The 26,827-nt window shown below is 56.0% G+C and overlaps 1 protein-coding gene across 1 annotated transcript in view; it reads left to right on the top strand.

Annotated features, from left to right (window-relative positions):
* TTLL9 (tubulin tyrosine ligase like 9) overlaps positions 1–26,827 on the top strand; it is a 41,704-nt gene that overhangs the window by 13,057 nt on the left and 1,820 nt on the right. The window contains exons 6-13 of the mRNA XM_055139033.1: positions 12,262–12,330; positions 13,677–13,767; positions 15,131–15,171; positions 15,827–15,914; positions 18,092–18,150; positions 19,110–19,306; positions 21,420–21,533; positions 23,319–23,443. Coding sequence (XP_054995008.1) covers positions 12,262–12,330; positions 13,677–13,767; positions 15,131–15,171; positions 15,827–15,914; positions 18,092–18,150; positions 19,110–19,306; positions 21,420–21,533; positions 23,319–23,443 — 784 coding nt within the window. The remainder of the gene's footprint in view (positions 1–12,261; positions 12,331–13,676; positions 13,768–15,130; positions 15,172–15,826; positions 15,915–18,091; positions 18,151–19,109; positions 19,307–21,419; positions 21,534–23,318; positions 23,444–26,827) is intronic.

Raw genomic sequence — 26,827 nt, forward strand, 5'->3', positions numbered from 1 at the left:
TTCCCACCTGATTGGGTGTGCTCCTACAGGGCTGTCAGTATCGTGGAGTTTGGAGGTGTCCAGAAACTCCAGCATATTTAACTGGGCCATGGGTTTCTAGAGCAGCAGTTGTGGGATGTGGGTGTGACTGCTGGAGCTTCCAGAAGTATGGGGGTGGGGGGAGGCTGCCCCCCCCACAGGACCCCAGAGTTCTCAGCCTGGAGGCCAGTGTACCTGGAATTACTGGCAGTTTGTTTTCGCTGCAGAGCTCAGTTGTGCGGGCTGCGTCCAGTCACTGGGATGGCGGCAGCTGTGGCGTGTGGGTGCAGCTGCCGTGGCTTTGGCAGGGTGGGGACCCAGTCTGCGCCCCCCCCTTCCTGAGGGCGCCCCAGAGTTTGCAGCCAGGAGATCAGTGTATCTGTAAATTTCTGTGGCTGGTTGAGATTTAATCACGAGTGTGTAATGCTGGGCTGATGGGTGAGCTTACATGGCGGCGGTTGTGGACGTCCTGTTTTGGGACCATACCTGGCGATGCTCAGGGATTACTTCTGGCTCTATACTCAGGAACTACTCCCGGAGGTGTTTGGGTGACCATATAGGGATCGAACCCACGTTGGTCGTGTGCAAGGCAAATGCCCTACCCACTGTACTATTGCGCCAGCCCCGTTTTAAAGAGAAGGAGCTGGCGCTCTACTTATGCAAGCATCCCAGAGACTTCGTAAGAACTCGGACCTGCTGGGCCTAAATCTAGGCACTGGGGAGCTGGTCGCCAGCCAGCAAAAGGGACCCATGCTATGGTTACAGTTTGTGCTGAGGATGACCTTACGGTTCTGAAGGTTGTGTCGGGTGGGGCGGCAGTGGGAGGGCGGCCCCAGGCAGGCAGGCTTCTCTGGAGAGGGCAGAGACCGGGTTCTGAGAAAACCCACCCCGGGTCCAAATACCAACTGCACTCATCACCAGCTGTGTACCGCAGGCAGGTTGCTTAGCTTCTCTGAGCCCTTGGAGGCTCCCTGTAGTCCCTTTGTTATAATGGTTCTGTTAGACAGGGTGAGCCAACCCAGGAAAAGCACACTTACAGAGTCAAAAACGGTAGTAGTTGTTACTCTAAGAGTTAGTATTGAAGTGTGGTCTGGATGGGACATAAATATCAGCCAGAAGGGGCTGGAGCGATAGCACAGCAGGTAGGGCGTTTGCCTTGCACTCGGCTGACCCGGGTTCGATTCCCAGCATCCCATATGGTCCCCTGAGCACCACCAGGAGTAATTCCTGAGTTCATGAGCCAGGAGTGACCCCTGTGCATTGCCAGGTGTGACACAAAAAAGCAATATATATATATATATATATATATATATATATATATATATATATATCAGCCTAGAGTTTTGTTCCATTTCTTTTAGAAAAATTAAAACATTTCTTGGACTTCAGGCTCTCTGTACACTGTTGTTAATAAATAAGCTGGTCTGGTCTTCACGCCTGCAGACACTTCCTAGACTCGAGCTCCCCTTCTCCAAACCCAGGTCTCCACAGCTTGCTGAGAGATCTCACACAGTTGGGTGGAACTGTCCCCCTGACCATGGCCAATGAGGCACTGGAGACTTTGCAGTATTATAGACATGAATAAAGCCTCTTCCAGCATGGCTCATGCAAGTTATAGGTTGTGTCTGATACATCATTTTGTGTAATTCTTTAGTTGTAGAAAATACATACAGAATCTGTCATAAGTATAAAATATGTATTGGTAGGGGATTTTTTTTTCAGAACAAGAGTTGTTAATTTTACTTAAAAGTTTTAAATTTAATCATTGTGATTTACAAAGTTACAAAGTTATTCATGATCGGGTTTCAAGCATACAATGTTGCAACACCAGTCTGCAGCTTTCCTCCTGCCCTCCGCCTGCCTCTGTGGCAGGTGCTTTTCCCTTTAAGGCACTGTGATTTACAGTCCTGTCAATGCCAGGGTATCCTACACATCACTCTACTTCCTTCCAGCACCCAGTCCTCGTCCGGAGTGACCACTTCCCTCTCTCACTGTTGTAGTTGGTCCCTTTCCTGACCTCTTCTCCTCCCTCGCCTCAGTGTCAAGCTTCCTACTATGGACCAGTTATCTCGCTCTTCATTTCTATTGTCTCTGGGCATTTTTTATTCCCTGCCATGTTTCTTTATGGGGCTGGAGCGATAGGGCAGGTACACAGCAGGTAGGGCGTTTGCCTTGCATGCTGCTGACTTGGGCTCGGTTCCTTCATCCCTCTCGGAGAGCCCGGCAAGCTACCGAGAGTACCCTGCCTGCACAGCAGAGCCTGGCAAGCTCCCCGGGGCGCATTTGATATGCCAAAAACAGTAACAAATCTCACAGTGGAGACGTTACTGGTGCCCGCTCGAGCAAATTGATGAGCAACGGGATGACAGTGTCAGTGATGTTTCTTTATATCCCGCCTATGAGTGAGATCTTTCTGTGTCCGTCCCTCTGACTTCTCTCACCCAGCATCACACTCTCCAGCTCCATCCATGCAGCATCCATGCAGCAGTGTGTGACTTTGTCTTTCCTTATGTCTAGCTTTCCTTATGTGTAGTTGCCTTTTTTTTTTTTTACCTTAACTGGCATTCTGACTTAAAAGTAATAAGGGAAGAAGTCAGCCTAGAGTGGTTGGAGGGAGGGGGAGAGGGACCTGCAGGCAGTAAGGCCTTGGTTTTAGGGGTCTTCCTCTGCGAGTGATGGTCTCACCCCGCAAAGCCAGGTGCCAGCAGAGCCGGGGCCACAAGAAGGGAACTTGGGAAGAACCGTTGTGGCGCAGAGGGAAACTAGGGCTGCTCTCAGGCCCACCAGGATTCCCCAGCCCCTCGCCCTGTGCAGCCTGCCGGGAGGAAGCTTTGTGGCCCCTCCAGGGAGGCGCAGAGGAGAGGCTGTGAAGATAGAGCAGGAGGGTTCAGGCTGAGGGAGGCCGCAGGCCCACTGGGTGGATTCCAGCTCCCAGCCTCATCCTGGAGACAAATGGTAATTTGTGCTAATTGGGAACAGGCAATCGCATATTAAGTTGATTCCTTTCCCAGCCCACAGCCTTTGTTCGAAGCAGACGCAATGACAGCTGTAATTAAGAGGAAAAATCTGGGCACTGAGTGTGCATGCGTGTCTATTTGTGTGCCTGTGTGAGTGTGTGCATGTGTGTATGCATGCCTGTGTGAGTAGATGCATGCATACTTGCATGTGTGCGTGTGTGAGTGTGTGCATGCATGCATGCCTGCGTGTGAGAGTGTGCATGTGTGCCTGTGTGAGAGTGTGCATGTGTGCTCGCGTGCTTCGTGAGTGTGTGAGTGTGCATGTGTGCCTGTGTGAGTATATGCACACATGCATGCATGTGTGCATGAGTGTGAGTATATGCATGCATGCACGCATGTGTGCATGAGTGTGTGAATATATGCACGCACGCATGCATGTGTGCATGTGTGCCTAGGGAGTGTGTGCAGCATGCCTGCGTGAGGTATGTGTGTGCCGGTGTGAGTGTAAATGTGCTTTCATGCCTGTATGTGTGAGTGTGTGAGTGTATGCATGTGTGTGTGAATATGTGCTATGTGTGCCTGTGTGAGTGTGCTTCTATGTCTGTATGTGAGCGTGTGTGAGTGTATGCTGAGTGTGTGCTCGTGTGCCTGTGTGAGTCGTGAGCGTGCTGCGCCCTCTCTTCTGCACAGCTGACGCATCCCTGCTGCTGTGTGGAAGGTAGGGAGTGGAGAATGCCCATTCTGGTGTGACAGGCTTGGTCTGTTGTTTCCCACCTCGCGCTGTAGGACACTGAGCAGGTTTCCCAGCCCCTTCTCGGGAAGTGGAAGTAACAAGCCCTCCCAGCCACAGAGCCGGGCATCCTGTCCGTGACTAATGCCAGGCACATAAAGCAGCGGGGGACTGTATGGATATTCCGAGGGGGACACCGGTGAACATCATATGATCAGGGAGCCATGGCCTGAGCCCAGGGGGACCAGTCAGGGATGGGGGAGGCCACATGAGGAAACAGATGGGAGGGGGTCATCGTTATTGTTATTAGTTACTGGGGGTAACTCATGCCCAAATTAGGGGATAACTCATGCCCCTAGGAGGGGAATAACCGATGCCCAAACAGTTGTAAAACCCTGAAGGCCAGGGCATTTAGGTATCAGTAATTGATCTTTTTCTGTTGTTATTTCCTGGGGACCCGCCATGTCTTCTCTCTGCCTGCCCCTGGAAACACGAGGTCAGCGGTGCCAGGCGTAAATGTGCCCGCAGGCCCCTGGATGGGATCCCAGAGCCTGCTCAGGCAGGGCAGGTGTGGCCCAGAGTCTGTTTCTGACAGGTTCCTGGGCCAGTCCTGTGCTGCCCGTGGAGAAGTGGAATGTGCAGGTGTGGTTCTCACGTAGACAGTGCCTCAGACGGCGGCCCCACCCTCCCCGGTGCCCCAGGCCTGGGCCAGCAGCCTGCTTACTGGCCTGGAGTTTTGCATTTCTTTAACATGTTTTTATACTTTTGATGATTTTTTCATTTTATCAATAGAGTATACACACACACACACACACACACACACACACACACACACACACACACACATATATATATATATATATATAATTCTGTTGGGGACACTCCTGACACTGCTCTGGGGACTATATGGGTGTCAGGGAGCCGCCCTAACTGCTGTCCTATCTCTCTGCCCCCCCCCCAAATTAATTTTTATACATGCCATGCTGCTAACTGCAGCTACAGCAGAGAATCATGTGTGTATGTAATGACTGAGGCACAGGATACCGTGAGGCCGACATCTGTACTCTACAGAGCAGATGAGCAGGCCAGAGACTCAGGCACGAGTGCTCTCTTAGCACCTTGGGGCAGAGCTGCTTCTCCTTCCAAATCCTCCGGTTTTGCTCTCAGGCCCTGACTGGGTAAAGCTCCTCTCCCAACACACACACACATGGTGGAGGGCTCTGTCCTTGCGTTGCGGTGTCCTGGAGACCCGTGTGAGTCACACCCTCAGAGTGCCCCGACAATGCCACCTGGGTGTCTCTCTGCCTGGGCAGTGGGCACGTGGCCCAGCCAGGCTGGCCAGGAAGTAGACTGTCATGCCAGCCTTTGAGGGTGCCACTGGCCTGGACACCACAGCCTGAGAACAGGTGGCACCGAGGTCAGGCCATTCTGGGATTTGCTACTTGGCTTCCTTTGGGATTGAGGAGGAAGACAAAAGCACCCAAATTATTTTATTATTATTATTTAGGGGCTTGGGGCTACCCCCCAGGAGTGCTCAGGGCTTCCTCCCGACTCTGTGCTCAGGGGTCACTCCTGGTGGTGCTCGGGAGACCCTATGGGGTCCTGGGGACCAAACCTGGCTTCGCCACATGTGAGGCAAGTGCTCGAGCTGCCATACGATCTCACCACCCACCCTCCAATTTGTTTTTCAATAGAGGAGGAAGGTGTCCCCCACCTGTTCTCTCTGACCATCTCTGTTTGGGTTCTGGGGAAATGGGGGTTGACTTGGACTTAGGAACAGGCAGCTTTGTTGCCCCTTCCACGCCCCCCTGGGGGGGTGGAGCCCTCGTTTCCCCCTGGCTGAAGCCCCGGCCTTCATTGCTGGGCTTTGCTGTCCCTCACAGAAATATAGGACCGAAGGCCGCCCAGGAGTCCTGTGTGGTGTGGAAAAGGCGTTGGTCGTGTTTTCTCCCCTCCCAGGATTCTTCTCCCCTGCCAGCCCAGGGCTTCTGGGTCAACCGAAAGGGGGCAGGGTCTGCAGCAAGGGACCACGCTGGCTCCCCTTGGATGGCAAGAAGGCAGGCACTGGACTCTCCATCTGTGGCCTCCGTGTTGAGGACACTTCACTCAGGACCCCAGAAAACCAGTGGGATCTTTCAGCTTTGGGGTGGGGGTGGGCGTCTCTGTCCAAAACACATGGGTTTATTCCCGTCAGCGCTCCTCAGATGTCCTCAGGAGATCTAGGAGTTGGGTTGCTTCGGGCAGCAAATTAACAGCACACGCAACCCACAGTCGCTTAAACCAGAAGGCTGGGGCTCTGAACTGTTTTCATGCCTGGGGCCTCGGGCATCTGGGAAAATGTGTGGGCCCAGTCACAGAAGAGTGTGTGTAGAAGCCTACAAATAATTAAAATTTTATTCTGAAGGAAAGCAACCATATTGAAGAACAGTTATCAAACTGTTAGTCTGGGTCCACTGAGAAACATGCCAAAACAAGATTCAACCTGCCAGAGTTTTGTCTGTGAGAGATAATGGGAGGGAGTGGGTGAGGCTGTCAGACGTTGAAGCCTGGAGTTGAGGAGGGGAGCTGAGGAGAGGGGCTGAGGAGAGGAGCTGGAAACTTAGGGGCTGAGGAGAGGGGCTGGGGGCTGAGGGGCTGAGGAGAGGGGCTGAGGGACTGAGGAGAGCGGAGGAAGGCTGGCAGAAGCGCTAGACTTTCTGCAGCCTAAAGGACCTGCCAGCAAGGCCTCCAGCCAGAGTGCCTATAGATGGAGCCCTGGCACAGCCTTCATGCCTCAGCCGTTGGTTTCGAGCCCCCCCCTTCCCCCCAACCCGGGCCGAGCTGCTCCTTGTCAGTCACTGTCCTGCAGGGCTGCAGAGACAGCACAGGGGTCAAGGCCTTGTAGGCAGCAGACCCCCCATTTAATCCCCAGCCCTGCTTGTGGTCCACCGGCACTATCTGGTATGGCCCCGAAGCCCCAAACAAAACAGGAACAAAAAGCCAATCAGTGTCCTGGAGTTGGGAGGCCAGTGGGTGTGATCCACTGCTGTGGCCCCTACACCAGCGGCTGAAACCTTCCTCCCCTCACTCACAATGACAGAGGATCCACTAGTGGGCCGGGGGTGTGGCTCGGGCCTAGAGCACAGACCTGTCATGTGGAGGCAACTTTGATCCCTGCCATCACGTGGTCGCCCCCAAAGCACCCCCAGTTATCCTTGATCAACCCTGCCTCCCTGTTCCTGGCACTGGAACTTAAGCACACATGGCCAAGTTTCACCTCTGGGCCCCCTGGAGCACTGCTGGAGAGAGTCCCCACCCTGAAGAATTAATAATAGCAGGGTCAACAGTTACTACAATTTCAAAGTCGTAATCATAACCGTTAACCGCACTAGAGGTGTCAGCACTGTGACTGTAAAGCCATGGAAAATAACCATTGCTTTCGAGAGCAGCCCCGGGTAAGGCTAATGGGACTATGAATTAATGCCTGCCTTTCTTGTAGAAGCGCATGTGGAAACCTGATTAGGGGGTAGTGAAAAATTGAGATGAACATTTTTTTTCGCCTTCGAGTTGACAAACCCTGGGGAATTTCCTTGAATGATGGAAGGGAACGGCTTTGCATTCTTACCTTTTTCACCATGAGGTGGTGCTCCTCTTGGTTACAGCATGGCTGCCAGCTCCCTAGCTTCACTGCATACCTCCACTGGCCCCAGGAATAAAGGAACACCTGGTCTTTGTCCTCTGTTCAAAGAAGACTCCCCAGTCCTCCGGAAACCCCTGCTTCAGGCTCTACCTATGCTTATCTCAGAGCAGGGGCCTGGGGCCTCTGTGAGGGCTCAGACCTTCCCAGAGGGCAAGACAGCTGGGAGGAGGCATCCAGTTGAGGCCCGGTAGACTGGGAAAGGAGAGTTTGTTAGCTGCTGCGGAGTCCTCACCACATCTGTGGCACGAGGAGCACCACGGCGCGAGTTCCACGTGGTGAATGAGTCGGTGAGGCGCCACGGGGGACCCAAAATCAAGTGTGGTTTGTCCTCACTGTCCACTCAGAATCTGTTTTCCAGCCCACTTAACTTTTTATTAAAAACGGCAACGACAGGCAACTGGAGTGATAATACAGCGGGTAGCGTGTTTGCCTTGCACACGTCTGACCCGGGTTCGATCCCCGGCATCCCTTATGGTCCCCCAAGCACCGCCAGGAGTAATTCCTGAGTGCAGAGCCAGGAGTAACCCCTGTGCATCGCTGGGTGTGACCCAAAAAACAAAAACAAACAAACAATAAAAACCAGCAACAACATCAAAACATACACCCCTCCTTAATTCTCCAGGAAAGCTGTTACTCCCGGAAGGAGCCCATATTCATCACGGGTCATTTCCTGTCCCCCTGGCTCCTTTGCAGGGGGCCCACGAGAAACACGGGTGCAACTCCCATGGAATGTCACTTACTGGCCAAGTGACCATTGGCTGGTGGTGGCCCCTCTTTACCTTGGCTTCTTTCTTTGCGGAAGGAACACAGCACTGCCGCCTGCCTTTGAGGTTCTTTCCGTGTTACTGAGGCCATGAGTGCAGCCTGCGTGCCTGGCACAGAGAAACTATCCGAGAAGAATTAGCGACAGGCGTCACTATCGTTACAGCCACCGGCCCCCTGACATTTGTGTCCTGGTTCTGTTGTGGAGTCGCCGCCCACCCCCAGAGTCAGTGATTCTGCATGTAGTTTGCAGAGGAGCTTCCAAGCCTTGACAGGGCAAGCGTCTGGCTGCTCTGGGATCTACCGGGCAGCTACGCTGGGGGCGGAGGCCTCACTTCCAAACTGGCTCGCGCTGCTGGCAGCCTGGTGCTGGCTGGTGGCTGGGAGCCCGACAGGGCCCCGGGCTGGACGTCTCTGTTGCCTTGCATGCGGGGCTTCCCCGGGTCACCTGGGAGCCTCACAGCTTGGGCTTCGTCCTGGGGGGAGCCTCCTCAAAGAGCAAGTCACATGCGTGGAAGTGGCCTTGCCTTTCGCGTCTCGGCACTGGGACTTATCTGTCATTTCTGGTGGGTACAGTGAGTCGAGATGGTCCTAAATACTCTCCCGGATTTAGGGGGCAGGGACTTGGGTGTTATCTCTGAAGGAGGAGGGTGGGCAGCAAGGTTGAGAACAAAATGTATGGAACGGGAAAGATGTGACTGTTTTGGAAAGTAGATAATGTTCCAAGGAGGCATCGGGGAGCAGGAGAGAGAGTACCTGACTCAGGGAGCTGTCTGTGGACACACCTGATTTGATCTGGCATCACTGGCACAGGCCCAGAGGACCCCCCCACCCCCACCCCCCAAGCACCTCCAAGAATGTCTTTGGAGCTCCCTGAGCACTGTGAGGATGGCCCAGGAGATGCAGGACCCAACCAGCATCCTTGGGCTCTTGCACTGAACTGTGGGTCTGTTTGGTTGAGAATCACTGGGAGGGGACCCAGGGCCTCGTGAGTACCACTTAGGAGGTTCCCTGCCCCCCAGATACAAAATAAATAAAGAAAAATGAGCCACTACATGATTTCCCATCTTAGCAGCCCTGATACTTCACCAGGCAGGTGGTTTATTTCTCGCTCTTTAGGGCTCTTCCTCTGGGGCCCAGCCAGCCTGCTGGTTCCTAAGCTGCCTTACAGTGGTGTCCTACGCCCAGAGCGGTGGGTCAGTTGGTCTCCTCTGTGCTTTGAGGAGCTGTCGGGGTGACGGGCCTGACCCCTGAGATGGTAGCAGTAGAGAAAGAAAGAAAAGGGGGGCTGGAGCAATAACACAGCGGGTAGGGTGTTTGCCTTGCATGCGGCTGACCCGGATTCGATTCTCAGCATCTCAGCATCCCATATGGTCCCTTGAGCACCGCCTAACTCTGTGTGCAGAGCCAGGAGTAATCCCTGTGCATTGCTAGGTGTGACCCAAAAAGCAAAAAAAAAAAAAAAATGGAGAAAGGAGGAAACGGGCCGCCGAGGACACGGCTCAGTGCCAGGACACCTACCTTACAGACATGGGAAAGCGAGGCTTGATCCCGGACACAAACCCTCCTGAGAGACAGGAAAGGGCACGTCACCCCCGCCCACCCCCTGTTGTATCCCCTCTTGCTCTCTAACATATACTTTTGTTCGTTGGTGTGGTTTGGTTTGGGGGCCACACCCTGCAGTGCTCAGGCTTACTCTTGGTGTGCGCAGGGGTCACTCCTGGAGGGGCTGGAAGTGCCCAGGGGCCTTGTGTGGTGCTGGGCTGGCCCTGGGTCAGCCTCACCTACGGCACTATTTCTCTGGCTCTCCCTTTCCCACAAATATAGGCTTCGGGGCCACACACCTGGTGGTGCTCAGGGTCACTCCCAGTGGCGCTGGGAGGACCATATGTGGGGCTGGGGATTGATCCTAGTTGACTGCAGGCAAATGCTCTATCCAGTGTCGGGGCTGGAGCCGTAGCACAGCGGGGAGGGCGTTTACCTTGCACATGGCCAACCCGGGTTCAATTCCCAGCATCCCATAGGGCCCCCCGAGCACTGCCAGGAGTAATTCCTGAGTGCAGAGCCAGAAGTAATCCCTGTGCATCACCAGGTGTGACTCAAAAACCAATGTACTGGCCTGGAGCAATAGCACAGTGGGCAGGGAATTTGCCTTGCACACGTCGGCTGACCCAGGTTCGATTCCCAGCATCCCATATGGTACCCTGAGCACCGCCAGGGGTAATTCCTGAGTGCAGAGCCAGGAGTGACCCCTGTGCATTGCCAGGTGTGACCCAAAAAGCAAAAAAAAAAAAAAACTAAAACAAACAAACAAAAAAAACCAATGTACTATGTCTCTGGCCCTTCCATTTAATATTTTTAACAAGGAGAAATATCTTTTTCAGAAGCCCCGGACAAATGGGGCTTCAATTTCATGGGACATACTGGTCACTTGGCTTCCATTAGTTGCCAGGGAGGCTAAGAAGCAAGTATCTGGTCTTCCTAATCTCACGTGGGGACATGGGGACAGTGCGGTTTTCCTGAAGAAGAGGAGGGGAATGGCTCCAGGGCAGGCAGCCAACAGCCAAGAAGATTTCTAGATTAAAAAGTCTCCCACTTGGGGCTGCATGATAGCACAGCAGGGAGGGTGTTGCCTTGTATGCTGCTGGCTTGGGTTTGATGCCCGGCACCCCATATGGTCTCCTGGGCACTGCCAGGAGTAGTTCCTGAGTGCAGAGCCAGGAGCCAGGAGTAATCCTTGAGCACTGTTGGGTGTGGCCCAAAAACTGAAAAGAAGGGGAAAAAAATACTGGTTCAGTTCCTGGCACTGCACAGAATTCCCTGAACACCGCCAGACTCAGGAACGGCCCTCAGCACTGCAGAGTGTGGCCACAACACCCTCCCCTCAGTGTGATATTTTTAAAAATGTAAATTAAAGCATAATAAAACAAAAATGACAAATTATAGGGATACCAGTTGATGCCTTTTCAGCAAGTGGGTGTACCCCAGTAACCAGCACCCAGTCAGAAATAGCATCAGTAGCCTCTCAGCGGCATCCCTCAGCACTAACCCCTCAGCCGCACCCCTCAGCAGCACCCCTCAGCGCTAACCCCTCAGCACTAAGCCCTCAGCGCTAACCCCTCAGCCGCACCCCTTAGCGCTAACCCCTCAGCCACACCTCTCAGCGCTAACCCCTCAGCTGCACCCCTTAGCGCTAACCCCTCAGCTGCACCCCTCAGCGTTAACCCCTCAGCACTAAGCCCTCAGCGCTAACCCCTCAGTGGCATCCCTCAGCACTAACCCCTCAGCGCTAACCCCTCAGTACTAACCCCTCAGTACTAACCCCTCAGTGTCACCCCTCAGCACTAAGCCCTCAGCGCTAACCCCTCAGCCGCACCCCTTAGCGCTAACCCCTCAGCCACACCTCTCAGCGCTAACCCCTCAGCCGCACCCCTTAGCACTAACCCCTCAGCGCTAACCCCTCAGTGCTAACCCCTCATTGGTTAGGCTCTGCCGGCTGGGTTGCTGCTGTAACCTGCAGCCTGGCACCCAGGGGGTGCCCGGTCTGTGCCGCCGTGGAGTGGACCCTGGGTGGGGTGGGTTGGCGGGGTGGGTTGGCGGGGTGGGACGAGCAGATGTGCAGGGCCAGACAACCTCCGTGCAGGTCTCAGGGCAGCAGTGGTGGCCTTAGGCAAGGACTAAAGCTGCTCCAGTCCCCTGCCTCTGGGACGCTGTAAATCATCCATGCCGGGCTCCGGGAGAGGCAGGCTGACTCCAGTGTCAGCCAAAGCAAAAACCTAATTAGGAAAGCAAATTGATTTCCAAAAAAAGAATGGATGAGAAGTTCCCAGGACTGTAAGAAACGGGGCTCTAATTGTCTGGATTATTCATGCGAGTGTGTGACTTTGTGCGTGCAGGAAGCTGTCTCGCCCTCCCCCTCCCACTCCCTCCCTTCCCGGCACCTTTGTCTGCTGCTCTAGATGTTCCTCAGGTGGCAGTTGGGGGGGAGAGGGAGGGGGGTGCACAGTGCAGCAGTGCAGAGGGGAGGAAGGGGTTGGATGTGGGGAGCACCAGAAGTGCTGGGATTGGCCCAGGCCCCACGCGGAGCCCAGAGCTGCTGGCACCCCTCTCCCCAGGTGGCCCGCTCCCAGGGGAAGGGCATCTTCCTCTTCCGGAAGCTGAAGGACATCATGGACTGGCGGAAGGTGAGCTGGCCTCCCGGCTCCCCCCCTGCTCCTCCCCGGACACTCCTCTGCCCTCACTGGGACAAGGAGACCTTCTCTCCCGCCCTCATAGCTTCAGAGCTGGCAGAGTTCTGCCCGCAGGGCCGCCCCTGCGAAGAGCGGGTTCGAATCCTGACCTGGGCAGTTCACGGCTGTTTGCCCTTAGGCAAGTTACCTCACCTCTCTGTGCCCAAGTAAACTGGGGACCATTGCTAGTACCTGCAAAGCAGGCGATGAGTTCATATGCCTAAAGCCCGAGCACACTCGCCCTCATTCCCCGGGTCTTCCCTGGTCTTCCTCTGGGTGGGGGGCAGCAGGATGACCAGGAGCTCCTAGGCTGGGCTCAGGAACGGAATTCCCGCCCCCACGGTGTCCAATTCCTCCCGTGAAACTGTCAGGGGACTGCGGGCAAGAAGCTCACCGGCCTGGAGGCCCAGCTAGCCAGGAGCACTGTCAGTTCCTCAGGCAGCCACGTGAGTAGACAGGATGGCCTGGGGAGGGCCTGGCGGCCTGGTCCAGGGTGGCCTGAGCCACGTGGCAGGTTCCCGGCCGTGGGACCTCCCCACACCTTTGGGCCTCTGGGCCTCTGTTTCCTCCAGAAGGGGCCTCGCAGACAGGGGTGCTGGGTGCAACCCTGGCAGAAGAGGAAGAGGAAGGTCGTGGGGGGGACCTCGCCGCCCAGACCAGTAGCAGTTTGACAGCAATGGGAAGAGTTCTCCAGCACGGTGCCCACGCGCCCCAGGCTGACGCCGAGTGCTAGAACTAACACTCGGATGGCGGGAGAACTGAAGTCTTCTCTTCCCTCCGCTTATATCGTGGGCAGATGCACAACACTGGCAATAGGCCGCTGTCAGCACAAAGCTCAGTGGCAGGAAACACGTTTGTAGTTCTGGGAAACCCTGGTGCTTCCGTCTGCAGAACCTTTTCATCACCTGCCCCCCTAAACGTTGCCCCCTGGCCCCCTGCCAGCCTTCCACCCACCAGTGTGATGGGTAAGCGGAGTTAAGCAGTAGCTGACCCCGTGGGACCAGACTGTGTCACTCACAGCTAGTCCTTGCCTGTCACTGGAAACAGTCACCTGTGGCCGATGGAGATTGAGCTAAAACTTAACTGCCCAGGCTGTAGGCCAGCCTGTGTGGATCCCGCGGCACCCCAGGCCCGCTGCGTGACCTCTTCGCACTCCCTCTCAGCGCTGTGAAACGCAGCTGGCACGGGCCATTCCCGGCGAGGGCTGATTCAGGGATCAGAGTGAGTGTCCCGAGGAGCCTGCCCCGTACAGAGCCAGGCCGTGCTCCAGCCCCGGTGATGGGAATTCTTACCACAAGCAGGACTCAAGATGCACCGATGACCAGAAAGATGAGGTCACTGTGGAGAACTACGTGGCTCAGCGCTACATCGAGAACCCCTACCTGATTGGAGGTGAGGAGGCTCTTCCCACCGGCTCCCTCCTGAGTGACCGGTCAGTGAGGGGGGGAGGGCGTGCAGCCCTGACCTCAGTCCACTACCAGGCAGTCTCTTGCTACTCTCTCCCCTCCTCAGGGCATGGACTTGCCAGGCAGTATGTGCGAAGGGGTGTGATCCTGAGGGTCTCATCTGAGAGGGGCCAGGCACTCAATGGGGCATCACTGACCAGCATTGATGCCAGTGGCCTCCTTCTTTGTCTCAGCTGTGTTCTTCCTCAGGAAGCAGCCCTAGGGGCACTTCTCCCACTACCCCAGGGACTTAGCTGTTGGTTCCCGTCCGAGCCCCTACACCCTGGGCCCTAAGGTGCTCACACACAAACACACACACACACACACACACACGAATGCACACACACACACAAGCATGCACACACATGAGCACAGATACACACACTTACATACATGCACACAGACCCACTCACAGAGACATACATGTGCATACATGCACACAGAAACACAGACATGCATGTACTCACACATGTACATACACATGTGCACAGAACACACACAGACATACACACACAGACACATATGTACAAACACAGACATGCACACACAGACATGCACACACAGACATGCACACACATATGCACACACGCATCTGCGCGCACTCGCACACACACACACACACACACACACACACATATAGCCCCTGGGGACTGGGGAACAGCAGCATAGGAGTCAGGGCGTGTGCTAGAACCCCGCTTTCATTCCTGGCACCGTGTGACCCCCCCGCACCCCAACATCCAAGGAGCCCATATCCTTGGGTCTAAACATTAAATAGTCTGAATTGCTAAGCGTCACCAGATGCTTAGCCTGGAGGGTCCCTGGAGAGCCTCCCGGGACCCTCAAGCACCATCCCCAACCCTGAATTAAAATCTAACTCCTGTCTTCCCTTTCCTTCAGACTCGGTTCCTCGTATCCCCTGGCTGCTCCCCTCTCTCCCCACGGCTGCTTCAGTCCCCGTGGTCCCTGTCCCCTCCATCCCACACCCACTCCCCGTCCCCTCCCTGCCATACCTAGTGTCACCTGTAGAGGTGTTCCCTTAGGGGGCAAACTCCCCAAAGGCCATGTCACCTGCGCCCCCACCCCTCGCCAACCTCAGTGGTAACATCACTTTGCTCCCTTTGCCCCCCAATGCCCCCAGTCACACAGCTCCTGCCGGTTCCCGCTGCCCCTCAGTCATCCAGGGTCCCAGCCTGGCCTCGACCTTGACCCTCATGTTCCCAGTCCCCCTGCCTTCCTCTCAGGTGACTGCATGGGGACATGTGTCTCTGTCTCCAGCGGCACCACCTGTTAATTCTCCCCTTGCCTGACAGGCCGCAAGTTCGACCTGCGAGTGTACGTGCTGGTAATGTCGGTGAGTCCTGCTGGGAAGGTCAAGCGCAGCAGACGTGCTGGGGACACCTGAGTCAGGGGACTGGGTGACTGTTGGGTGGCATCTGAGAGTGGAACATGGGTATTGCCTTCCCAGCACCTGCCACCCCGGGAAGCACCACTTTGCACTGGCGTTGGGCAGGTCTTATCAAATTCATCCACCCCGTGGCTGGGGGGGGGTGGGGTGGGTAAGCTGAGGAGTTTCCCCATTTTAGAGATTAAGTGACTCGCCCAAGGTCACACATATGGCAAGTGGCAGGGCTACTGCGATTTCTGTCCAGAGAGAGTCCCAGAGCCTGCCCTGGTGATCGGGGAATTAACTGTATCGCTTCTCCTCCTTTCACCAATGCCGAAGACTTCAGGGTGCGCTGTGGGGGCCCGCAGATAGGGGTACCCACGGCTCGAGCCCTCACTCTGGGGAACTATGGAAGTAGCCGGAGCTGGGGCTGGGTCCCAAAGGGGGCCACAACTCGTTCTATTCCCTCCTGCACGCTCCCCGGGGAAGGAGGAAAGAGAAGAGAAGGAAACTTGGGGGTGGGGTGGGGGGGTGGGGAAGGGCATTCAGGCAGGTGCGCAGCCAAGAGGTGTAGACGCGCTTGCCTCAACCCCTTCCCTGTGCTCTCTCTCACCCGACACAGTACCTCCCACTGCGGGCCTGGCTGTACCGGGACGGCTTCGCCCGATTCTCCAACACCCGCTTCACCCTGAGTAGCATCGATGACCACTGTATCCTGGGAGCCCTGACGCCCTCCCCGCCCTCGCCCCCCCCACCCCTGCCCTCGTCCACCCCAGGCCCAGAGGAACTCGTCCATCCTACAGTGTCTGCTGAGCTCTGACCTCCGGGCCAGGCACAGATCTGGCTGTGAATGAGACAGGTGTGGTCCCTCCCTTGGGTAGCTCCAAGTCTTGGGGGTCGGGAGGCCCCCCTGAGATGCAGAGGGGGTGAGCCCGCCTGCTCAGAGTTGCTCACTCACATTGCTTTGCTTGATGACCAGGCTAGATTTGGGTGGGGGGGCACGGAACATTCCCACCGACTCGTGTCCTGAGGAGGACGGCGTCTGCCCCTCTGGAGAACAAGCACGTGGTCTCACGAGCCTTTCTCAATGCTGGCCATGCTGCGTTCCCACAGCACCCTGGCAGGGCCCAGCCTGCTGGCATGCTGGGTGGGGCCCCTGGGCACAGCCGTTCATTGCTGGCGGGATGCAAGTGGGCAGGAGTGGTCCAGCCCACGAGAAGGCAGATGGACCCTCCTACTCAGTGTGCGGGAGAAGGAGGCCCACCCATTTGTGAGGGAAAGAAACGGAGGAACAGAATGCTGAGCAGCTGCGAACAGGTGGGGAAGGTGCTCCTGCCTAGGAAATCAACTCCAAGACCCCTGAGTCAGTTGGAAAATAACCCCCAGTCCAGAACTCTGCTGGAAGCAGGTGCCCTTCCATGCAAACAGTCAGGCGCCTCGGGGCTGGGGGGGGGGTCTTATACCCCGGCTCCATCCCCAGCGCCACACAACTCCCTAAGCATGCTGGGTGGAACCCTCACAAATGTGGGGGCGAGTTACACCACTGTGTTTGGGGGGGCTTTTCAGCAGTGCTGGGGGCCTCTAGGAGCCACTCCTAGTGATGCTCAACCCAGCACTGCAAGTCGGAGTTCAGACCCAGTTGGTCCTGAGAGCCACAGGGTCACACCAGGCCACGCCGGGTGGGGAGGGACACGAGGCACCAGGGTTAAAGTCTGGGGTCTCGGGCACGTAGATCAAAGCCAGCCCTTTGAGCGCTCTGTGTCTGTGTTTCTGCACTGGCATCTCTGGAAGGAAGCAGGAGATGGGGAGAGAAGGTGCCATTGGGGAGAAACAGGTGGGTGAGGACAGGCCGAGAAGGAAATGATTTCCTCTGTACATTTCTGTTATGTTTGTTTTGTCTTTGGGGCCACACCCGGCGGTGCTCAGGGGTTCCTCCCTCCTCTGCACTCAGGAATTCCTCCTGGTGGTGCTCGGGGTGCCATATGGGATGCTGGAGATCAAACCCCAGTGGGCTGCGTGGAAGGCAAATGCCCCGCCCATCACTTCGGCCCCTTTCCTGCCTACACTTCACTTCTGAGCCTTTTCGCTTTGGAACCCAGTGAACGTATTATCTGGTCAAAATATAAACACCAGTGTTGTTTTAAGAAGAATTTTTAGACTTAAGCTTCAAAAGAAAAGGCACAGACGACTCAGAAATACTGAGGGGACAAGGCAACAGGACTTAACGGCCAGCCGGGGGGGAGGGGGGAGGAGAGCTCACTGGGGCTGGGGCCCTGGGCGGGGCAGGCACCCCCCAGCCCCCTGGCCCTGAGCTCCCCTGCACTGCCCCGAGTGTAGGGCAAGACTGGCCCTCCAGAGGATTTTCCACGAGTTGCCTTATGGTATGATTGCCAATTTGGGCATGTCCAGGATGTTTGTTTTTATGATTCAAGCAAATATTTATTGTGCCCAGGAGAAGCCATTGCATTCATTCAGTTTGTGCTGTTGTTTACCACCTTGGGTTTATGAAAATTCAGTGATGCCCTGTAAAGCACTTAGAACAGTGTCTGGCCCAGAGAGACTGCTACCCCCGGCCCCTACCCCACCCCCACACCCTATCCCAGGTTTGAAAGTGTCTCTCCAGGCCCCAAGAGACTGTTAGGGTTACTGTTAGTGTCCATCTCTCTGTACCCCTTTGTCTCGGGGCAGGGGGGTGCAGGCTGGGAGAGGGTCAGCAGCCTGCTCAGGGCAGGATCTGGGCACGGGTCCCTCCAATACTAGCCTGCGTGTGGCCGCTGTGTCACTTCCCTCCCCGGTTCCCAAGCAAGGGTCTTGGTTTTCTCTGGGGGGCAATGGACCGGGGCTTTCCCTTCTGGTCCACACTGGCCCTTGACTCCGGCTCTGCCAGATGTTCACCTCACCAACGTCGCCGTGCAGAAGACCTCCCCCGACTACCACCCCAAAAAGGTGAGGAAACTGGGAGCAGCCTCCACCCCCTGCTGTCGGAGGGAGGGGAGGGCTCCAGCTGCCCCAGCCAGGCCCCTCTCGGGCTGGTAGTTCAGCAGCAAGCCCAGACCCACCCTGCCCATTTAGACAGAGGGAGCGCCTTTGTGTCATCAAGTGTCATCATCGTGTGTCATCAAGTATTAGGGTGACAAGTGATACTAACATACCCTTCAATAAAATGTTTCCTGCCCTCTTACCTTGACAGGTATTCACCTACCCTCCCACTTCATCTTCCATCCTGCCTCTATCTCCATCCACCTATCCATCACCTCCATCCCTCCATCCCATTTATTCACTCACCCATCTATCCCATCTGTCCATCTGTCTGTCCATCCACCATCCCTCCATCCCTCCATGATTAGCCCATCCTATCTCTCCATCTGTCCATTTATCCTCCCACCCATCCATGCATCCATCCATCACCCGTCCCAGCCAGTCAGCCTTTCTTATCCATAGTCTGTCTGTCATGTGGCCAGCTTCACAGAAAGCATTCTCAGCTCAAAGTTGAGGGCTAGAACTAGGGACCTCGGGGGAGCTGGGCCCAAGCTCACCCCTGCTGACCTCTTCTCCCTCCCCCCAGCTCCAGCTGACACAGTTGGGGTGTGGGCATACCCTGCTGCCACTCCTGGGTCTTGGATACGCTCCTGGCCAGTGCAGAGAGTCCTCCGGGAGCCAGTGCTCGGGACAGGCCCACACGGCCATGTGGGCAGGGGTTTCTAGGCTCCTGGGCTGTGTACAGGCTCTGGGTGGACACAACCCCATGGGCATGCAGAATCTTTCCCACCCAGGGAGGGGCTCACTCAGAATCCTCTGAATCACAGGGCTCAGGGCAGGGCCCCTCTTGTCTACACCCTGGGGCCAGGCTGAAGATAATATGGGGAGGGGGTCCCATTGGATGGAGACTCCCTCTCCCACCTCAGGGTTGCAAGTGGATGCTGCAGCGCTTCCGGCAGTACCTGGCATCCAAGCACGGGCCCGCCACCGTGGAGACACTCTTCAGGGACATGGACAACATCTTTGTCCGGAGCCTGCAGAGCGTGCAGAAGGTGATCATCAGCGACAAGCACTGCTTCGAGCTGTACGGCTACGACATCCTCATCGACCAGGACCTCAAGCCGTAAGCTGCTGCCCGGGGGCCCTGGCACACCCCGGGCTGGAGCTCAGCTCTTGCTGCCTCCAGGCTGGGCACACTCCTCTGCCTGTTCCTCTGCCTGTTCTTCTGCCTGTCCTCCAGGCTGGGCACACTCCTCTGCCTGTTCCTCCAGGCTGGGCACACTCCTCTGCCTGTTCCTCCAGGCTGGGCACACTCCTCTGCCTGTTCCTCCAGGCTGGGCACACTCCTCTGCCTGTTCCTCTGCCTGTTCTTCTGCCTGTCCTCCAGGCTGGGCACACTCCTCTGCCTGTTCCTCTGCCTGTTCCTTTGCCTGTTCCTCCAGGCTGGATGCCAGTCCTCTGCCTGTTCCTCTGCCTGTTCCTTTGCCTGTTCCTCCAGGCTGGGTGCCAGTCCTCTGCCTGTTCCTTTGCCTGTTCCTCCAGGCTGGGCGCCAGTCCTCTGCCTGTTCCTTTGCCTGTTCCTCCAGGCTGGGCGCCAGTCCTCTGCCTGTTCCTCTGCCTGTTCCTCCAGGCTGGGCGCCAGTCCTCTGCCTATTCCTTTGCCTGGTTCTTCCAGGCTGGGCTCACTTGTTTGCCTGTCTGTAAAATAGCGGGCGGGCAGGGCGGTGGCCAGTGTGCCTGGGCATTGTCTGTGGGGATCAGCACAGACATTCCCACAGATCCCTGCACCCCCAGGCCTGGCACTAAGAGGCCTTTCCAGCACAGGGCTGGGGCCCGGAGACTCCTGGGCCACCAGGCAGGAAACCTGCGTCTCCCTGCCCGGTGCCGAGGACACTGCTGCTACACTCCCACTTTGTCTGGAAGGGCGACAAGGCTCACGAGCCTGAGCTGGCAGGGACCAGGGTGGTAGTCTCCACAGGATACAGCCATGGTGTGCAGAGCTCGTGTGGGAGCTTGGGGTCACACAGTGAGTCTGGGCAGGGCAGGCCAGGGTCCATGCGCCTGGGCTAGGCTGCTCCCCGCCAGGACTTCGATACCCAGGGCCTCCAGCTGGACACTGGGGGGGCTTTCTGCACCAGGGGCAGGCACTGAAGCCACTGCGGCTCTCTTCGAGGCTGTTCCTTGCAATGAGAGATGTCTGCGGGCTAGAGAGTGGACACTGACCCCCGTCAGTGAGGGCGAGGCCTCCCACCCACCACTCTGCGGGGAGTCCGGGCTCCCTCGATCTCACACAGGCAGGGCCAGGGCCCTACCCCTGAGCCAGCCCACTTGGTTTGCAGTCTGACACGTTGGCTTCGGCACTGCCATGTGTCTTCATTAAACCACCTTCAAGTGTGAGCCACCGGTGGTACCAACTGGCGTCCACATGTTGGACTCATTTACAAGCTCCCAAATTAGGAGACTTTTATACACGTACCCTCTGGATCTTTGGCTTTTCTGGAAACCTCAGATGATCTCATGATCCCAGGAGCCCTTTCCAGGAGGGCGACGCCTCCCAAGAGCTGACCAGAACTCTCTGGTAGCTGTGAACGGTTCTCCTCCCCACCCCCCACAGTTTCCACCCATCCCTACTGCCCGCCAACCCTGATCTGTCCGGTCAGTCGGCATCTGCAGGTGGCTGTCACTAGGCCAGGGAAACTGTGAGAAGAAGGAAGCCGGGACCGGAGAGGAAGCAGCGGGATCCAGGCCTTGCACGCCCAGACTCTGGTTTGATCCCCAGCTCTGCAAAGCTCCACAAGCTCTACCCGATGGACCCCTGGGCCTCAGTGGGTGGCCCTGGTGGCCCCCACCACCACAGGGCCCCTCAGACTAGAGCTGCATCTTTCTCTCTGGTCTGGTTGGCCGAGAATCACCAGGAGCTGGCCCCCCGGCCGCTGCAATACCACTCACGGGAGGTTTTTCCCTAAAGAAGAAGAAAAGGAGGAAGGGCAGTCACAGAGCTTGGAGCCCCGAGCCGCCGTGCCCCCCTGTGCTCCCCACCTTGCCTCTGGGCCCAGGTCAGGTTTACGGTTGTTTTTAGATATTTCCAGCCAAGGAAGTCTCCCTTCCAGTGGAGCGTGGAAGGAGCAGCTCTGGCTGAACAGAGGGTGGTCAGATCCCCATCTTGCCTCGGAGAGGTTCCTGGGGCTCCAGCCCCCAGCAAGCCCCGGGCCTCCTCTCCTGTTCCCCCACCCCAGGTGGCTCCTGGAGGTCAACGCGTCCCCGTCGCTGACGGCCAGCAGCCAGGAGGACTATGAGCTCAAGACCTGCCTCCTGGAAGACACCTTGAATGTCGTGGACATGGAGGCCAGGTGAGGGGTGGCCCGAGGGGCAAGCAGGATGTGGGCCCCCGAGGGACAGGCCCGAGGGACACCCAGGGAGCGGTGGGCGCTCAGTGGGGCTCTGGCCCATCCCCTCTGTCCACAGAGAAATGGGTGTCCGTGCAGGGTTGGTCGCAGCCCAAGATTTCTGCCTTTCAGAAGGGCAGAGTGAGGGCCGGAGCGATAGCACAGCGGATAGGGTATTTGCCTTGCACATGGCCGACCCAGGTTTGATTCCCAGCATCCCATATGGTCCCCCGAGCACCGCCAGGAGTAATTCCTGAGTGCAGAGCCAGGAGTAACCCCTGAGCATCGCTGGGTGTGACCCAAAAAGCAAAAAAAAAAAAAAAAACCAGAAGGGCAGAGTGGCCAGTCCAGCCACTGGAGGATTCTGAGGTTGGGTCCAGCAGGATTGCTGGGACATAGGACGAACCACTTCCTCTCTGAGCCTCCGTGTCCTCCTCCTGACAGGACACAGCCTGGCTCCCAACCGGGCTTGTTAGTCATGTCCCGAGAGGGGGGCAGCAGAGTGCTCACAGGAACATCTGGGACGGTGGTAGCCGTGAGTCCCGGACAGTCCCGGACGTGAAAGGTGGCGAGCCCCCGCTGTGACTCCTGCTCTCCACAAGTCCTGGCTGCTTCCCTCTCCCGCTCTCTCTCTCCTCCCTCCCTCCTGCCGGGGCTGCAGGACCCGACCTTCATCGCTGATCTGATCGGTGGCTAAGCCACACACCCATCCCGGCACCCCTGGGCCAGACACACTGCGCAGGGTGTGTGGGCGAGGGGTCCTCAGCAGAGGGGACACAAAGCCCAGGTGGCTGCTCTCTCCACTTGTGCCCCCTCTCCCCACACCCATGGGAGCCCCTCACACCTGCCAGGGCACGCCTTGAGCCAGCAGTCACGCGTCTGGCGCCTCTGAGGGCCTTGTGGCAGGGAAGGATCGCAGGCTTTATCCACTCATTCACTCATTCGGTCATTCATTGGTTTATTTCGGCCTGCCTCATGGTGCTCAGGTGGCCCTGGGCCCCCACTCAGCCCACCAGACCAGTGATGTCATGCATAGGGCCTGAGCAGTGCCAGTGATGACCCGTGTGCTCGGGGGGCCTCCCGGGCTGTAATAACTCAGATAGGAAATGATACAGGGATGGAGCCAGGTTGGGCTCATGCGCCCTTCCCTGATCCCAGACCTCAGGGCCGCTGACTCCTTTCTGGGTCTGGGCCACATGCAGCAGTGCTCAGGGGTCACTCCTGGTGGGCTCAGGGGACCCTAGGTGGTGCTGGGGATAGACCCTGGGTCAGTTGCGTGCAAGGCCAGTGCCCTTCTGGCTGGACTCTCTGGCCCCACGACTGCATATTTTTATTTTATTTTTATATTTTTGCTTTTTGGGTCACACCCGGCGATGCTCAGGAGTTATTCCTGGCTCTGCACTCAGGAATTACCCCTGGCGGTGCTCAGGGGACCATATGGGATGCTGGGAATCGAACCCGGGTTGGCCCGTGCAAGGCAAACGCCCTGCCCACTGTGCTATCGCTCCGGCCGCCCAGTACTGCAGATTTTAAACCAGAGAACAGAAATAGGTGTGGGTCATGGAGGCCAAGTGGGGGAGCAGGGGCCTTTAGGAAGGGAAAGGACCCTCTCAGGCCTCGTGACAAGACAGACGGAAGAAGGAATTCCGAGTGTGGGCACTGGAGGGCCTGGGGGCCAGGGGCCGGGCCTGGTCGCAGGGGCCCACCAGGCGCACCCTTCACGACCTCCTGTGTCTCCTGCCTGTCCAGGCTCACGGGCCGGGAGAAGAGGGTCGGAGGCTTTGACCTTATGTGGAACGATGGCCCCGTCAGCAGAGAGGACGGGGCTCCTGACCTGTCAGGGACGGGCACCTTTGCCACCAACACGCACCTCGGTATGTGGGGCTCGGTGGGTTGCGGGCAGCCGGGCTGTGCCATGGGAGAGACCAGACAGCCAAGGAAGCAGCTCGGCCTGGTGGCTCGGCTGTTTTCATGAGCTCTCCAGTCTGCCAGCTGTGTTGCCTTGGGCCAGGGACTTGACCTCTCTGTTCCTCCCCTGAAACAGCAAACCGTTTCCATCTCACTATATGCCTCCAATGCCACCTGGCACAGAGGGCAGGAGACTCACTGATGCTAATCAGAGGCTCCCAAATTAATTTGGCCCACCACCTCCTTTTCAGAAAAAAAAAAAAAAGTCACTCAGCGTCCTCCACAGAAATCTACTTTCTTGTTTTTTTTCTGGCTTGGGGCCATACCTGAGGGTACTCAGGGCTTACTCCTGGCTCTGCACTCAGGAATCACTCCTAGCGGGGCTCAGGGGGCCCTATGGGATGCCAGGGATTAAACTCAGATCAGCAGCATGCAAAGCAAGCACCCTACCCATTGCACTATCTCTCCAGCCCAGAAATCTACTTTCTTTTTGTTTGTTTGTTTGTTTGTTTGTTTGTTTTTTGGGTCACACCCAGCGATGCTCAGGGGTTACTCCTGGCTCTGCACTCAGGAATTACTCCTGGCAGTGCTCAGGGGACCATATGGGATGCTGGGAATCAAACCTGGGTTGGCCGCATGCAAGGCAAACACCCTACCCACTGTGCTGTCGCTCCAGCCCCGAAATCTACTTTCTTTAAGTGAACAAACTTAAAGAAGAGTAAGAGTCAGGAAGCACCTGACTCTTAACTCCACCACCCCCACCTCACCCCCAACACACTATCATTTCAGCAACACGCAGGGTGCTGGGGTCAGGTACTTCGGGAAACATCACCTTTCCTGGTCTCAGGAAGTGGATTTCAAAATGCTTATGTGGGAAACAGGCCCCAACATGCAGGTGCTCTAAGAGCGAAATCAAGGACTCCAGAAATTGACTTTAAACTTGGCTTGTGAAAACGTGTGTACATATATATATATATGTGTGTGTGTGTGTGTGTGTGTGTAATATATATACATATATATAAAATCCCTGATTATAAAAATTGTTCACACTCATTCTAGAATATTTGAAAACTAAAGAAGGAAAATTTAAAAAAACATCCAGACACAACCAACATTAACAATCTGGCGTGTTTCCTCCCAGTGTTTCCAAGTTGCATACATTTCATCCTTTCTCTTCCAAAAACCTTGGCTTCGGGCTGGAGCCTTGAGTCCTCCTGCTCCCCAGACCATTTCCATGTCATCTGGCAGTATGAGTTCGAGCCTCCCTTTTGGAAACCTCTTTGGCCGGCCTGTCCAGACTGCATCGTTTACATGATCTCATTTCATCTGAGTCCAGTTTTATGATTGTTTGACAGGAAAATCACCTCCAGATGTTCCATCACTCGCTGAAGGCCCGGGTCACAGGGGCGAGCCCGAGCGTGGCCTCTCGGCTGCCTGACTCAGACCTGGAGTCTGCGGATGCCCAGGGCTGCTGCCGGCCAGCACCCATAAAAACCAGACGGGACAACCCTGCAAACCACCCTTTCCTGCTGGCCCACACCCCCAAATTCACCACAGTCAGTGCATTGTAATTGGGCATTTGGCCCAGTTCCAGTTCTTCACTTTTATCCATAATGCCAGGGAGAACCTTCTCTTACATGGCACAGCTCATTTGAAATTCTGGCTCCTTCTTTTTTTTGCTTTGTTTTGTTTTGTGTTTTTGGACCACCCCCAGCAAGGCTCAAGGGTTCTTCCTGGCTCTGCACTCAGGAATCCCCTGGCGGTGCTTGGGGGACCATATTGGATGCTGGGCATTGAACTCAGGTTGACACGTGCAAGGCAAACGCCCAACCCAAAGTACTGTCTCTCAGCCCTGAAATTTTGGCTCTGTGAGATATCTAGAAGTAGAATTACTGGGTGAAAAGGACTTACCACAGCCAATTTGCTTTCTAGAAATATTACACAAGTTTGCCGGCTCTGAATATGAAAAAAGAAAAAAAAAAGGCAGTTTGGGCTGGGGATGTAGCTCAGCAGTAGAGCATGTGCCTTGAATGTGAGGCCCTGGGTTTGATCCCCAGCACTGCCAAACCCCCAAATCTTTGCTAACTCGACTCATTTGGTTACTAGGGAGGCTCCTGGTTTTTATGTTTGCATTCCTTCTTTTGTAAGCTGTCCATTATTTCTTGTTTTATGGAGCCATACCCAGCAGTGCTCGGGGCTGACTCCTGACTCTGTGCTCAGGGATCACTCCTGGCAGATCTCGGGGGACCATATGGGGTGCTGGGGATCAAACCTGGGCCAGCCACCTGTGAGGCAAGCACCCTGCCCGCTGTACGATGGCTTTGGCTCCCTCCGTTATTTCTCCGTATTTTCTTGTTGCTTGGTGGTGCCGGGAACAAACCCAGGTTCTCCCAGGAGAGCCAAGTCAGTGCTTTACCGCTGAGCTTCCCTCCCCCCGCCCTTCTTGTCTTCTTTTGACTTTTCTCCCCTAAATGTATAAAGGCCTTGGGTATTAACATGTTAAGGACGTGAGCCTCTGTCAAATGTGTTATAAACCTTTTCCTAAGTGTGCCGTTTGATTTTAGAATATAGGTAGTACAGGGGGTAAGGCACTTGTCTTATACATGGTGACCTGGGTTTCACCCCTGGCATCCCATATGGTCCTCTAAGCCTGCCAGGGGTGATCCCTGAGCTTAGAGTCAGGTGTAAACCCTGATGTGGCCCCGAACAAAGCAAACAAACGGGCCTAGAGAGATTGTACAGGGGGTAGGCCATTCCCAGCCGGCATCCTAAGCAGTCCTGTGCACTGCCAGGAATAATTCCTAAGGCAGAGCCAGGAATAACCCCTAAGCATCGCTAGGTGTGGCTCAAAACCCAAAATGTTGCGTGTTTTTTTAATGAAGTGCTGGGTTTTTTTAGGGCTTGCTATGATTTTAGGACTGAATTTGACAGCAAGCAACCAAGAAGCCAACTCATGGTTACACAGCAGGACTCATTTGTCTGAGCCACCAGGAGTCTTAGGGTCGGTCACACAGACACCAGGCCTGCATGGTGCTCCCGAGGACCTAGCTTTTGTTCTGCTTTGCCATGGTCCACGGGGTTGCCTGGGTGTGTGTTTGTTGCCTCGTGGTTGCAAGATGACTGCTCCAGCTCGAGGTTACATCCTTGTCCTGGGCAGGAAGAAGCAAGGCCCAGGCCTGGAAGCCTTGACTATTATAAGAACGTCTTCCCAGGGGCCGCAGTTACTATCTGCCGGTCTGGGTGACGTGTCTGCTCCAGCTTCACGGAAGCCAGGACTGTTCAGCAGTTTGCCGTGATGACGGCAAGGAGAGCAAGTACACGAATGGCTTTTCTGCAGCAGGTCCCTACTG

Source organism: Sorex araneus, chromosome 5, assembly GCF_027595985.1.
Source record: "Sorex araneus isolate mSorAra2 chromosome 5, mSorAra2.pri, whole genome shotgun sequence".
In the NCBI taxonomy this organism is placed as follows: domain Eukaryota; kingdom Metazoa; phylum Chordata; class Mammalia; order Eulipotyphla; family Soricidae; genus Sorex; species Sorex araneus.